A 14,952-nucleotide genomic window follows, 5' to 3' on the forward strand; every position below is an offset into this window, starting at 1 on the left:
CGGAATGGAATGTGCGTATAATTGAACTTTTATTGCAGTACGCATTTTTTTCTATATCTGAGGGTGTGAATTCCTTTGTTATATGTAGTTAAAACTGTTTGGCTTACAATTTCGTAGGTGAATATAAATAATCATCACTAACGGAATTCAGCAATATTCAGAATCATAATCTATCACAGTAAAAAATTGTGTCAATATTGAAGGTGTAATTTTGGAAGGTTGAATATTACCTCTTTTATGATGTAATTTTACTTCAATTTAGTCTGGAAAAGTGAAATTACACCAGAAAAGCGGTAAAATTACACATTTTCAGAGATAAAATTACTATTTTTCTGACATAGATGTACCGGTACCCCTTCCACAGTCTGTGCCCCTTCCCAGATGTAATATTACCAAGATTTTTTTTACTGTGTATTTAATTATATTATGTTAACCCTAACCCCACCTCTAAACGGGCTTCAATTTTAACAAAATCGCCAAAATTATATTTTTCAACCAAGAACTCTTAAAATTTTAGAAAATTTTATGGTTGTAAGTTTGACTTGTTTTATGTGACTTTGCCAATGTTTAAAAAAATGTAACTTTTGGAGGGGTCAAGTTTGGCTGTGTTTTTTACTAACATTTCCTATATTTTAAGTAAAAAGAAGTATGCAGTAATTTTTGTAGTTTCTCAGACTATGCCTCTACGCATTTTTTTACAATTTAAATGATAATGGCACCCATTCTAGAGCAGAAAATGTGAAAACAAACAAGAAAAATCAAAATTGACTGTAAAAACATGAAAAATTAGAAAGGCTCTAAATGATTGGAGATGGTAGAATAGGCCAAATACTACCAAAAACAAAGACAAACTAAACAAGATAAATGCAAATTGAAAAAAATAATTAAAACAAGAGAAGTATAGTTTTTTGTAGAACAAAAGTTGTTCAAAATAACCTCGAAATGAACATGGGAAAAATAAAAATTTTCGAAAAAATGAGTATTAGAGCGTTAATTTTTGGCGATAATCTTATCGTTTTTATTTATCGTTTAATTTTTTGCATAAATGACATGTAAATGTAAGAATGTATTAAACTGGTACATTATGTTATATATGTTAAGGAAAGGAATGTGATATTTGAATGACTTAATTGACAAAAGCTCGTTTAAAACTTTATTCGCACATAATTCTGGTACTTTCAATACACTTAAACAAATAAAATATGGATAGAAAAATAAAAGAAAACGGAGGGAAATCTTTAATGGGGTTTGGAAAGTCTTCAAATCATGCTCATTGTCACATCAAATCGTCATAAAGGGAAGCCTAACCGTACATTTTACTAAAATTAAAGTAAGTTTTTTTTTTCAAATCGAACCTACATGGCAAACAAATGCAGCATTTTGAGCAAAATTACATGTCTTTAGGTTAACGTGCTCTTTACATAAATGCCAAACGGTAATTGAAACTAAACTTGTTTTAAACTTTTAATTTCGTTTTACTCCCAATCGAATCATGTCTTTCTTCTCGTAATAATTTCCGTCTAAACTTTGTTTCTCTAGTAAAATTTGTTTTGTTTTCCTTAATATTTGCTTAAAATTTTCGTCTTTTCCTCTCTCGAATTCCACTTTGTAAAATTGTTATCACACTTTCTTTTGTGCATTTCGCGTTCTCTTACGGGCTATCAACTGAACTGAAAATAAAAACAAAAAAAAAAATACTTGCTGGACCGTTTGTCCCTTAAGTAAAACCGAGGAAGCTGCTCGTAGCGCAATGGCAATGACGGGAAAAACGGAAGAGTATTGCGGATTTGGTACCCGTGAAAGACTGGCTCGCCTCTCTACCTTAGCACGGCAGTGTAGAAAATGTACAGCAGCATGTAGTACACGGAGGTCAGTACCGATCGAGCAGCTCCGCGGGACAATAGTCAGAAGGGGAAGGAGGTGCCGTTCGAGAGGCGGGCCACGGCGGCCGGCGACATGAAGCTGGTCGCGGTGAGTCGGTGCCGGCTCGGCGGTTGGAACAGTCGCAGGTAGTAGATGTAGCCCTCGTCGTCGATGGTGAAGAACTTGTTAAAGTCGCGGTTGACGATCAGCCGTTCGGCGCTGCCGATCAGCTTGATGCAGGACAGCAGGTGGGGTTTGTTGGAGGGTCCGGACTTGGTGAGCCACTGGTGGGCGGCTTCGTCCAGGTCGAACGTGAACGAACCGTTGCGGGAGGGGCTGGCGGCGAGCGGGGACGAGAGACCGGACGAGCGGCTGCCGAAGGAGGTTCGGTGGATGTCGAGCGCAGGAGAGGTTAGGGATGGTCGCGTTTTGTAGCGATTCGAGCGTCGCTTGACGTCGCCCCGGGAGTCGGGGTTGTTGATTACGGAGTCCAGACTCCAGAAGACGATCTGCTCGCCGACGCTGACCAGTATCTGCGGGTTGTTGGAATCTTTCCAAGGGCTGAAGTAGAGAGAGGCCACGTCGCAGCGGTGAGATTCGAGGGTGGAGATGAGTTTGCGTTCCTCGGTGTTGTAGATTTCGAGGGCTCCGTTTTTGTAGCCGACCGCGAGCAGCTCACCGTTGGCGGACAAAGCGCAGCTGGTGATTCGCTTCGGTTGTACGTAGGTGTGCACCAGGTGGAGTTCGAGCGTATCGTGCTGCTCGATCGCGTACTGTAGGATATCGCCGTTTGTCATACCTACGATTAGGTATTGGTCGTTGACGGCCGATGCACCGTACGGGTTGCCGGCATCGATCACGAACTCGAACTGTTTGGTTTGTACGTTGAATATCTGGAAGAAGAGTGGGGGATTAGTGGTGGGAAAGGTCAACCGTTTCACGTTTGGTTAGTTTGCTGGTCGATCAGATTTTATCACAACGAGAACATTGAATACCTGCGAAAACTGTGAACAGATCACGGCTTGACTTAAGGTTAGCTAATTTAGAATTGGTTGGTTAGAACGTGCTTGCTTGAAATGGCCATTGACCTAATGACCTACCTGAACACGCCCAGCGTCGAAGAGCAGCACCATATGTTGGTCCCGGTAAAGGTAGCACTCGCACAGCTCCTCCGGCATCTCGACCACTTGATCGTGTGCGACAAAGATCTTGCAACGGCTGTCGGAAGCCGCCACCAGGAGCTGCGGCTCGTCAAAGCTCTTCAGTAGAGTGATCGCGCCGCCCAAGTTGCAAACCACTTCCGGTTCCGGGTCTTCGCTTCCGTTGCTCCATTCCTCCAGCCGCAGCACGTCACCGTTGGCAAGGCCCAGATAGAACCCGGATGTGCACTGTGTCAACCGCTTAACAATACTAGCCAGCGGTTTGTTTTCGATTGGGGGTGAAATCAGGCGAAAATCGTCGCGCTGGTGAAGCCTTGTGTACATGACCTCCTGAATGACACGCTTGCGATCCACGGTCTTCACGGTGACAGGATCCGCCTCCAGATCGGCATGGTAGACGGCGTTGTCCTGCAGTTGGTACTGGTTGCTGACCAGCTGGTTCTGTGCCGTCACCATTAGCGAGTACATGTTGATCACGTTGCCGCTGTCCTCGGAGGAGGAAATCAGAATGTACCGATACTGAGCGTCGTCCAGCGGGAAGATGTCCACGTCCAGGATGCTCTGGCTGATGTTGGTGCGCAACACCTCAACCTCCTCTCTAATACTGAAGATCGATATCCCTTGGGTCGTACCAAGGATGATGTACTCGTAGTCGTCCGAGATGGCACTGCAGGCGTTGCGGTGGTTCGTTGGAGTTTTGTAGATGACGACCGCCGGTTCGATTTGCAGCTGATTGCGTTCGTTACGGCTGAACTTGCGCAACCGGATCTGGTTTTCACCCACAAACACCAGGGCATTGCCCATGTAGTGAATGTTCACGATGTCGGGCTCGCTGAACCGGCACTCGACACTGGTGGACTTCAAGTTGAAGATGCACCCCTGGTTGTCGCTGGTAACGAAGAGTAGTTTCGGATTTTGGCCGGGAACGTCAATTAACGGTTTGATGATGATGATGTTCTTAATGTTTGTATTGTGCTTCATAGATTCCGTAAAGTTGGTCAACCCCTTGAAGATGTACAGGGTTCCGTTCTGGGTTATGGCAAAAATTTCTGACAGAATCACGGCCGGATCCACCGAAGATGCTGTCTTTGAAACGATGCAGAACCCGGTGAACCGATCCGTCGGAGGGTGCGGCACCAAGGTCTGAATGCGACGCCGGATCGGCAGGCTGCCGTCACTTTCGTGCTGTCGAGCGTTGCGATCCAACGGAATGTTTCTCAGCGACCACACGTTGATTGTTCCCGTTTCGTCCAGCGCTACCAGCACATTTCCGGCCATGTGCATGTCGACGACGCGGCTCATGTTGCCATCGAAAATGGTCGACGGAGCCGAGTACAGCGGCGAGAGATCGACCAACGTGATTTGGTGGTTGTCCAGCGAGACCAGTGCCGAGCTCGGGTTCTGGAAGCGAACCTTGATCGGCGCACTGCGAACCTGCACCAGCTGATGCTGGTGGGTGCGATCGCTGAAACAAAAACCCAGAAGTTGTAATTCAAAATTTACCTCAAAACCACCCAATCACACTTACATGTCATGAAACCAGACGCGACTATCGTACGACCTGGCCTGCTCCTTGGCCTCCGTCGCGATCGGTCCGGTACAGTTGAACGCCAGCTGCAGCAGGCACGTGTCGGTCGAGTTGGACAGCAGCACCTCGGCGCCCATCAGAAACTCGGTCAACAGTTCCGGGTAGTCCAGGGAGTGGTCCCGGTTGTCGAAGATGTAGTCCTGGTAGAGCCGCAAATCTCCCACCGTGTTGGGCAGTCCGGTGTAGCGCAGCTTCTGCTCCAGGAAGCCAAAGTCCTTGAAGAGCTGTGGGAACAGCTGGTGCAGGCCGGATTCTTGCAGGTGGTAGGCGATGTAAAAGTGGAAGTAGTTGTCGTTGGTAAACTTGAGGAGGTCCACTTCGCGGCGGGATTCGAGCGTTGCTGAGATGCTGGAAGTTGAGTTGGGATTAGGGTTTTTGGTGCCAGTGGTGCATGTGATGGACGATTGTTAAAAGTGGTGCATTTACCTATAATTTTCAACCAATCGACGGTGCAGGTTAGCGATGGGTTCAGATGGGGTTTCCTTGAGAAGGAAGTTATAACAAACATAGTGCAGCATGTACGACACCTGTTGATCCTTGCAGAGCCGCTTCTCCAGCAGACCCCTGTTGAGCAGCTTGTTCGCCATGGATTCGGTCTCCTCCGCGCTCAGACCCCAGTAGCGTTGCAAGACCTGGAAAATAAATCGATGGCGGACGTTAGCGAGTGTTTGGCAGCTGACCCCGCAGCTACTTACAATCTGAGGAACCTTCACGTTGTCCTTGAACACGACCAGGCTACGGAACGTCCACTGCTCGTCTGCGGTCAGCCGTTCCAGAATCGACTGAATCGTCATGTTTTCGATGGCAATCGAGTGACTGCGCAGCTCAGCGGCCAGAGAAGACCAGCGATGATCGATATTATTGTACTCTGCCATCTTGCGGGCGATCAGCTTGATCATGAACGGATTACCCTTGCAGGTTCGATGGATCTGGTGGGCCTCCTCTGGCAGCGCAACTTTGGCCTTGAGTACCTTCCGAAACAGTTCGATAGTTTCGTCCTCGCTGAAACCGGACGGCAGTCGTACGACAAACTTTTCGTTCTCGTTGACGCTGTTCACGACGTTCGGGTTGCTGGTGATCACCAGCGTTTTGCACTTGAGATCGAACGCCTCGATCAGCGCCGGATCGCGCACGTGTGACAGGATCAGCAAACTGTTCCGAAAGGTGTGATCCTCGAAGCGCTGCAGCAGTCGGCGCTTACGGATGGCGATCTCGTTGGTGGGATAGCGTCCGTTGTACACGACGTCGTCCGGTTTGTAGTCGATCTCCATCTGGATGCTGAGGTTCTCCAGCAGTTCCAAGATCTGCTCCGGCTGGTTACAGTTGGCCAAGTTGAGGTAAAATATGTTATACCCCATGTGTTCGACGATCGTGAAGTTTTCGCAGGCCTGGCTGACCAGCGTCCACTTGCCCGTTCCGAAGCTGCCGTACACAAACAGGTACCGCTGGCCACGAACACCGTGTTTCAGTTGCTTGAGGTACCGCTGGATCTGCCAGAGGTAGTCACGCCGGAAGACGTTCAGTCCGTCGATACCCGGGACGGATGTGTTGTTCTGGTACGACTTGTACCGAATGATCTGTCCGGTTTCGCCGTTCCGCATGCTCGCTTCGTGACGCTCCACGATCCAGGAGTAGTACGACCTGAGCACATCCAGAAACTGATTGACGATCATGATGTTACCGTACGGTCCCAGCTTCTGCTCGAGGATGAGGAACAGCAAATCCAGGCGGTAATTTTCGTCAGTCTCCTCCAGCAAATCCCGACAGTCCGCTTCGGTGAAGATGCGACGACCGATCAGGTCGCTCTGAATGTCCTCAAAGTCTAGATCGGCGAGCTCCTCGCGGAGGAGCCGCAAATGCAGCAGTTCCTTGGACATGGTTGTGTTGGTTCGGTGGGAGAGTATTCTGTAAGAGGATCGAGAATGTTGTGATCAGATAAATAATATTTTCCCTTATTAGTTTAAAGACACTGTAGTCGCCGATATGTTCAGCGATCCTGATCGTGATCGATCGTGTTCAAATAATTGCTGGTTTTCAAACCAATTGCAAAAGCTGAAACCGTGAAGAGGCCAACCATGAGGATCTTAAGCTCCCATAATTGCCCGTAAATCCACCACTAATGTGCGCGCTAAATAAACCTTCTCCTAGCAGTGACTCATCCGTTTCTTGAACCCCACTTATCGAAGCCCTTGTGCCTACCATCGAGATCGATCCCGTGGAAGATCCTACCGAAACCGATCATTTCAATCAAAGCAACCGAAGCGTGTCGGATGTTGCGTTTCCTAGCCGTTATTTCACGGCACAACTGCGCTCATTATCCGGCTGCTGGTCAGATCGTCAAATCGCGCCTTGTTGACTCGATCATAAAAACGGTTTTTCTTTCTTTGACCACCACAAATACACACACGTGCAGGAGCGCAGTGCAATCGCAACACTTGGCGCGTTCGTTTGATGAGTCATGGCCACGCGAAGGCTCGGCTCTAAAATCGAGCCTGCTGGATGCACATTTCCACTAGTTGCTTCTACCTATAGTGGCTGCCACTAGCTAATAGCCATGCATGGGAAGTGGTGTATCATAATGCAAATATTTCTTTGTGTTTTTTGTTGTTGTGGTTCACCCCTCTTCGACATGCATCGACATAGTTGGTGGTTGATGCACGCGTCAGGCTAATCAACTCGAGTATTTTCCACAAAAAACTAAATTTCCTCACTCGTCATTTATAATCTAATAAAGTATGACATGAAACTGATTGCAGGGTTGGTGGGTTGAACAAATTGTAGCAAAAAGTTGCGAACAAGAATCGCAGAGGGATTGAATTGTAATAACAATAATCCAGTCCGTATAGGCATGATGAGGTGGTGTTGTGGGCAATCTGATATGACCACGGATTTAAATGGTTGCAATTATTGTGCGGTGGGCAATTTGATACACACCTGGGGTGTCACCAACGCGGCCACCATAAACTGTCGGGGTGTTTTGTGGTTTTACACAGTTGAACTACTTGTTTGATTTGCACGAACGATAAGCGAGTGCGAAAGAAGCGTGAAGTTGGTTTTTTTTTATTGCTTGCTTCTAGGAAATTGGAAGCGACCGGCTTGGGGCAGCGAGTGATGATAGCGTTTTGTTTACTTTACGAATCAGCTGGAGCTGTTGAGGGGGGACAAGTATGTAGGAAAGGAGTTTTATTTTTGCGGTTCAGGCAGGACAGGAACCGACAAGTCGGAAAATATGCTGAGAACGGATTACCAGATTCGAGTGGTAGAAATGATTGACCCGTTAGAAATACATTGTAGAAAATGCAAAAATCTGCTCGAACTCCGGTGTTTAATTATGAAATTGTCACGTCGAGAAAATGTTCAAATACAGTCCAGACTCGATTATCCGAAGCCTCGATTACCCGAAGGTTTGTATGGAACTTCGGATAATCGAATCATGAACAAAAAACATTTTTTTGTTTTTTTTTTCTTGCTTTTTACATCAAATTCGAATTTATTTCTTTATTTTTTTATTTAACAAAAAAGATATAAAAAAGCTGAAATTGCAATGAAAAAATTGTATTTTACACAAGAACAGTTATTTTGCTATCACTTTAGGTTTCAAAGAATCTTATTTTTTACAAAAACTTAATTGTTTTTGGTAGGAAAGGGGTGGGGTTAATGCTTCAAAAAGTATATGAAATGGTTATATTCATTTTTTTTTTAAATATCTTTACTAATTTGAAGTTAAATAAAGCAAGTTAACAAATTTGGAAAAGATTTTAAATTTTAAGAAATTTGTTAAATTGAAAATGTTTTCAAATAAAAAAAAAAATGTTGTTTAAAAACCAGGAAATTTACCAAATAAAAAAAAAACGAATATGAGCAATTCTCTACGAAATCGGTCTTTTTTCTTCAATTTTTGTATTTGTTAATCCGGCTGAAATTTTTTGGTGCCTTCGGTAAGCCCAAAGAAGCCATTTTGCATCATTAGTTCGTCCAGTCTTGGTTCAAAAATTTTGAAAATGTTTTTTTCGAATAGAAATTTCACGACTGTTTCATATTTTAACATTGAGAATCGGACCATTAGTTGCGGAGATATCGACATTAGAAAATGGTGGTTTGTTCGGTTGAGACTTGGAAAACATCAATTTTCCTGTTTTTAAACACTTGCATGTCAATATCTCAGCAACTAAGGGTCGTATCAGCAAAGTTCAAAAAAGCAAAATTTGATGTCCTCTAAAACAAATCAAAAAATTTAACAAATTAAAATAGTGTTTTTTGCAAATCAAGTTTTAGTGACAAAAAGTTAAATAAAAAATCACCAATTTTTTTTACCGTGTATCATTTTTTTCCAGTGTAGTCCGTATCTATACCTACAACTATCGATCAAAAAATTCCTTCAAAAGATACAGATTTTTGAATTTTCATACAACATTTTTGTATGAAAAGCTGCCAAATTTGTATGGAAAATTATATGGACAAACTAATGCTGCAAAATGGCTTTTTGGGCATACCGAAGGCACCAAAAAAGTTTCAGCCGGATTGAAAAATACATAAAAAAAATCGAATGGCCGAAATCTGAGGGAACTGCTCATATATGAACTGTTTCCAAATCGAATTAGGCTGGTACAAATTTTATGTTAAGTTTTTGTCACCCCTCCTTCAAAATCGGTCTGAAAAATCAGGGGGCAAAACAAATATGAGCAATTCTCTATCAAAACCGGAAATGGATTTTATTTGTATTTTTTTTATTTGGCTAAAACTTTGTGGGGGCCTTCCCTATGACCAAAGAAGCTATTTTGTGTCATTGGTTCACCCATACAAGTCTCCATACAATTTTGGCAGCTGTCCATACAAAAATGGTACGTAAATATTCAAACAGCTGTAACTTTTGAGTGAATTTTCTGATCAATTTGGTGTCTTGGGCAAAATTGTAGGTATTGTTGAGGACTATTCAGAAAAAAATGGTACACGGAAAAAATGGTACACGGAAACCAAGAAAGTTTCTGATGTTTTTTTTTCGGATTTGTTTGTGCTGTAAGTGAATCTACATGCTGAAGACAAAAGTGAAGCTCTGCGTGGTTTTTATTTTCGTGTGGCGTAACGGAAAGGATTTCCGTTTAGTTCCAGCCGTTCCGGCAAGGCCAGAAGTTGTTCACAACCCGCGGATGCCTGGATTCAATGATGTTCTAGTGAAGCAACAGCATCGTATTTGATGTATATTCAGTTTGTCGAATGCTTTGGAGACCCTTGGTGAGATCTTTCCATACGTTTTTTTTGCTAGATAATTCATATTATATTTATTTATCAAATGAAATATCCTTCCTATCCCACCCCATCTTCCATGTCCTTAATCCAATTCCACCCCTGACACCCTCCTCCCTCTTCCCCCTCCTAAAATAATAATAATTACTTGCCAAATTAACACTTACACACCCAACCACAACTTATTCGGAGCGTTTGGTACGGTATGTCCACGCATCCTTCCTCCCCTGTTGATTCTGTGAAATGTGATCCGTTCTCAGAATCTGTCTCTGCGGTAAACACAACGCAGTAGGGCTGGCCGCTTTAATTTTTGCAATTCATTTTCGGGTGTTCTCGGATGAACTGCAATTATTAATATTGACAAGAAAAGTGCTTGGGGCGTAATCTAATCACAAGACATTCCAGCATGCTTTCATCGGACTGGCTGCGTTTGTGTTAGATTAGATTAACTATTTTTTTACAAAAAATCTATTTTCCAAAATATGTATTTTTTTATTTTCGAGATTTTTTGATATGTTTTAGGGGACAAAAATCCGCAACTTTTGAGCCATAGAAAAGTATGGTCAAAAAATCTGCCGCCGAGTTATGATTTTTTGTGAAAATAGTGAATTTTCGATGTACAGTACCGCAATAAGATGTTTTGCTTAAATTTTTGTTTTCGTCAAATCTTACATTTTTTGAAAACTAATGATTGCAAAACAACTGAACTTTTGTAAAAAAATTCAAAACACTTTTTTCATTCAAATGTTGAGACTACGGCTTGTTATTTTTTTTTTTTGCCCCACCCCCTTCTTTTCGTCCCCGGCCAGAGCTGAAGGACATAAACTTTGAAAAATATTTGCATCAGCCTTATTTGTTATGATGAAATGATGACATATCTGCAGTTTTTTTTGTAAAGTTCCAATGTTTTTTGTTTTGCTTTTCTGGTTTAAGGCGGTTTTAAAAACACCCTAAAAGTAAAAATTGAAAATTGGGTTTATTGGACCTTTTAAAAAAACTCTGGAAATATTTTTTTAACGTTATCATTATTTTGGTTAACTAACTTTAAAAACTCTAAAAAGTTGGTTAAAACATCTTGTTTTTCAGATAGCAAAAAAGCAAGATTATCAATTTCACACAGGCTATTTATGTCACTCGGTTTAGATAAATTTTTAAGTTTCTGAGATATATTTGGAAGGAATCAGAAATTGATTTTAAAGTCATTTTTGTGATTTTTGTATACACTCCCCACTCAATTATCCCAAGTCTCGACTATCCGAAGCCTTGATTGAATCGGATTACGAACAATTTTTTTCAGATTTTTATTTTTTTTACTTGTAACATTGAATTTGAGTTCTGCGCCCTCATTTTAAATTTGAAAAGGTTTCATCACCGCCATCTTGCCCGCCATCTTTCTCGACAATCAAAACAATGACAAATGATTCGATTATACGAAGTGAATTTTTTTCAAGGCTTATTTTCAAACCCTTTAAAACACGTGATAACGTCATGATTCGAATTCCCGGACGCTTCGAAACCCGGACACCTCATCTTGTTTTATCAATTATTTGGATATAATTTCGCATAATAAATGTCAAAAATGGGTTTTTTGATGAATTCTAACATCAACTTTCATTTAAAGTTTGTTTGAACGCTGTAGTTAATGTCAAAACAATAAAATAAAATAAAATTATAAGATTACCAAAAATGCGAAACATTTCACGTGAAATATTTCATAGGCGTCCGAAGCACCGGGAAGGTAAAGCAGAAATTTATGGTTTTGATTTCCTTAAATTCAAGCAAATTTTTATATAAAATATCGATTTTTTTTATGTTAACAGCTTATTTGAGACCTAAAGAATGCCATTCACTAACATTTCAGTCCAAATTTGTGCGATTCATTAGCAAAAACGAGTGTCCGGAATTCGAAGCAAAAGTGTCCGGATTTCGAATCAGCTTTTATCAGTGTCCGGGATTCGAAGCACAACAAGTCATTTTAATTTTCAAATTCTGATGAAAAATTGTTAGAAAAGACATATTTTGCATGCATTCTCTTAAAACTGACTGTTAATACTACATCCTGATGATATTTCTTCATTTCCAACTTATTACATGATTTTTTGTCAGCTATAACAAAAATGATATGCTACTAAGTGTCCGGATTTCGAATCATGACGTTATTCGAATCAGACTTTATTATTAGAATAAATTTTCAGATGCAAATTGTCTTTGCTAATTTTTTTTTCGGTGTACAATGGATCTAAAAATTCACTGAAATACGCACTACCGAAAAAACTTTAACTGATGAACCACCATTTCTCCGATAAGATTAATCAAATTAGTCATCGCGCGCACAACCTGGCCGTCTACGCTGATCGAGTTTTATAATCGAGCGATGACTTCATCGCACCTATCGCACAAAATCTTATCACCTCTCGGTCAGTGCGTTACACGCTATACGTCTCAACCGGCTATTTCTTCCCAAAAAATCCCCGGCTTCCCTTCTCGGCCCCCTTTATCGGTCACCATCTTTAATTTAGGGAACGCGCGCGCGACGCAATTACACTTGACCCATTTTTTGGACATTCGCCGAACGCCACAGCCACGAGATTCTAAAAATAACCCCGTTTCATCCTGGGTGAATGCGATAACCGAACAGGCGGCGAACTTTCTCGTCTTCTTCCGATTTGCGGTTTGCGCGACAGCCAGCGCTATGACTGTGACAGCTAGTAATAACCGCTGATAAGGAAGGTGTCGAGCTGGTTAATCGCGCGATAATGATTTGTGATTGAATTAAACGGCGTTAAAGTCGCGTTAAATCATGAACTTTGCTGGAGATTAGCTGGGATGTACAGAACTACGATCTCACCTTTTTTCACTATTTGTTCGGAATATTTTCACTATACACTAAAAAAACTCAAAACGGATTACATCATCCGTCAACGGTCAAGAACGAAAGTTGCACAGCAGTTACACAAAGGTCCCAAAACTATCACTTTCTCACACGTTGAAGTCTCTTCGCCAATATCGAAGAATCACTTTCCAACATCAGTTGGTAACAGAGTCCGACGATATACACTTAGAACTCGGAACTTGGGCGGCGAAAGCAAGCAGCAAAGCAAGAGAAAAGAGGTCTTTACGCGTCAACGGTTGGAACTAAAGTGAAGAACTTAGGGGTTCGGGTCGCGCAACGCGCAAGGATTATGTACAGGCCACACAACAGCTGCGAAGGTGGTGTTGGTGGTTTCATATGATTTTGTTTTATCGTCGTGTGTTTGATAGAGGATTTTGCATCGTGGTTGAGGGTGTGTTTGTGGGGAGTGTGTGATGAAGCATATATAAAAAGAATAAATATGCTACCAAATCAGTGTGTGACTGAGAGATTCGAAGAAATGGAGGCTCGGTTCGTGGTCAGGTGTGTGAGCGAGATTTTGTTTTTTATGCTGTTTTGATGAGTCATATCAGTTTGGGCGAGAAAAGTGGTTTAAATTAGTGCAGGTTTATTCTTAGCTCAAGTTTATGGACGAAATATTGGTTAAACAGATCAATAGTTTTGAAACGTTTTGTATGATGTTTTTGAAACAATTCTTGTTATTATATTTTTTAATCGATGAACCAGTTTCTGTAACAGCTTTATTCAATTCTATAAAAAAACTTCTTTCAAAGTTTGTTCAAAAACAGAAAATTCTAATATCTGAAACTTCAAGTGAACAATTTCATCATCCTTCGAGCAAAAAAGCATATTTCCCTAATCATACAAACACAGCTGCATAACTATCGTAGCGGGTTGTCGTGATTGAACCCCCCGATTCGATGCACCACTACAACTAGTTAAGGATATTTTTATATTTATAACTTCTATTTATACGATATGGTCGCGCGATTCAGGCCACTGGACACCTCGTCTTCAAATGTACTTGAACGTGTTAAAACGTGTGTGGGATACGATCCTGAAGGCGGAGGGTGTCGGAGGCGGAATATCCTCACGTCATAAGTTCTTATCGCCCCGGCTGGTTGAAAGCTCGCGCGACTCCATCGCGCCCGGGAAAGTAACTTTATCAGAGTAACTGCGCAGTTGCATAACGGAACGTGTTTGGACAAGATTTTCTGAGAAGTTTTAAAATATTTTTGAATGCAGAAAAACATAAATATCTAGAATTTCTAGTTATTTATTTTTTCTCTAGTCTTGAAATATTCAAACATTTCAACAAATTGATACAAAGCGGGTTCAAAAAGGCAAAAAAAGGTGACTGATATATTTTTCCAAAAATATTGAAATACTTGAACTTTTACTTTGAACGATAGACACAAGAATCTAGAAATTTATAACTTATGAATCTCGACAGATTTCCATTCAAGATTGCACAGTAAATATTCAAACTTTATTTTAGAACGACATTGTATTACATTTCTTATCAACTAGATGTCTTCGACAAAAAGTAGTTAGAAAGACTAAAGATAAATCTGGAGCAACACGAGAAAAGGGCGGATAAGCATTTTGACATCTAGAACTATTTTGCAAATTCCGAGCCAACAGGTAACTTTTTCACAAAACTCGATGTGTTAAACAATAGCTGGCCTTCTCAGCTACCATCTAACGTAGCGAGTTTTGTTAAATAGTTACCTGTTGTTTCGGAATTTGCAAAATAGTTCTAGCTGTCAAAATGCTTATGCGCCCTTTTCAAATGTTGCTCCAGAAATGAATTGTTTCGTAGCACAAAAGTTGTTCAAAATGACCTTTGTGACACGAGAAAAATAGAAATGTCCCAAGAATGATTTAGGTAGTAAAGGGTGGAGAGAAATTGAATGTGCTTTACTACAATAACTAAGGAAATCCATTAGTTCACATAGACGCAACCCACAAATTACGTAACTTTTTCCGAGGATTTTTTTAACCCTCCCTTCCTCTAGTCTCTTAGTAGATTTCTAGAGTTTTTTTTAATAGGTCCTATAAACATATGAAAAACAATAGCTTATAGGACCTTTAAAAAACTCATTAAAAATCTAATCGTTTTACATGGAACTCTAACACCCTCCACCCGGCCCAAAAATCCTAAGTCATTTGTAGATGGCGCCTTAGATTATTTTTTTCATTCCAATATTACTTATTCTTGTCTT

General features: G+C 41.5%; 1 protein-coding gene across 4 annotated transcripts in view; it reads right to left on the reverse strand.

The window, feature by feature from the left end:
• Positions 1–1,140: 1,140 nt before the first annotated feature.
• Positions 1,141–14,952, reverse strand: part of LOC120429109 (uncharacterized) — a 35,586-nt gene continuing 21,774 nt past the window's right edge. For 3 of the 4 annotated variants that reach the window (XM_039594278.2, XM_052707478.1, XM_052707479.1), the window contains exons 2-6: positions 5,307–6,516; positions 5,038–5,243; positions 4,552–4,959; positions 2,964–4,488; positions 1,141–2,756 (exon numbers count right to left, since the gene is read on the reverse strand). In XM_039594278.2, the coding sequence (XP_039450212.1) occupies positions 1,905–2,756; positions 2,964–4,488; positions 4,552–4,959; positions 5,038–5,243; positions 5,307–6,488 (4,173 nt within the window). In that variant the 5' untranslated portion in view covers positions 6,489–6,516 and the 3' untranslated portion in view covers positions 1,141–1,904. Of the gene's footprint in view, positions 2,757–2,963; positions 4,489–4,551; positions 4,960–5,037; positions 5,244–5,306; positions 6,517–12,703; positions 13,002–14,952 lie in introns of those variants that run through there. The other variant, XM_039594288.2, reaches the window with a different exon arrangement.

This window comes from Culex pipiens, chromosome 2 (genome assembly GCF_016801865.2).
Source record: "Culex pipiens pallens isolate TS chromosome 2, TS_CPP_V2, whole genome shotgun sequence".
NCBI classification, from domain to species: Eukaryota; Metazoa; Arthropoda; class Insecta; order Diptera; family Culicidae; genus Culex; species Culex pipiens.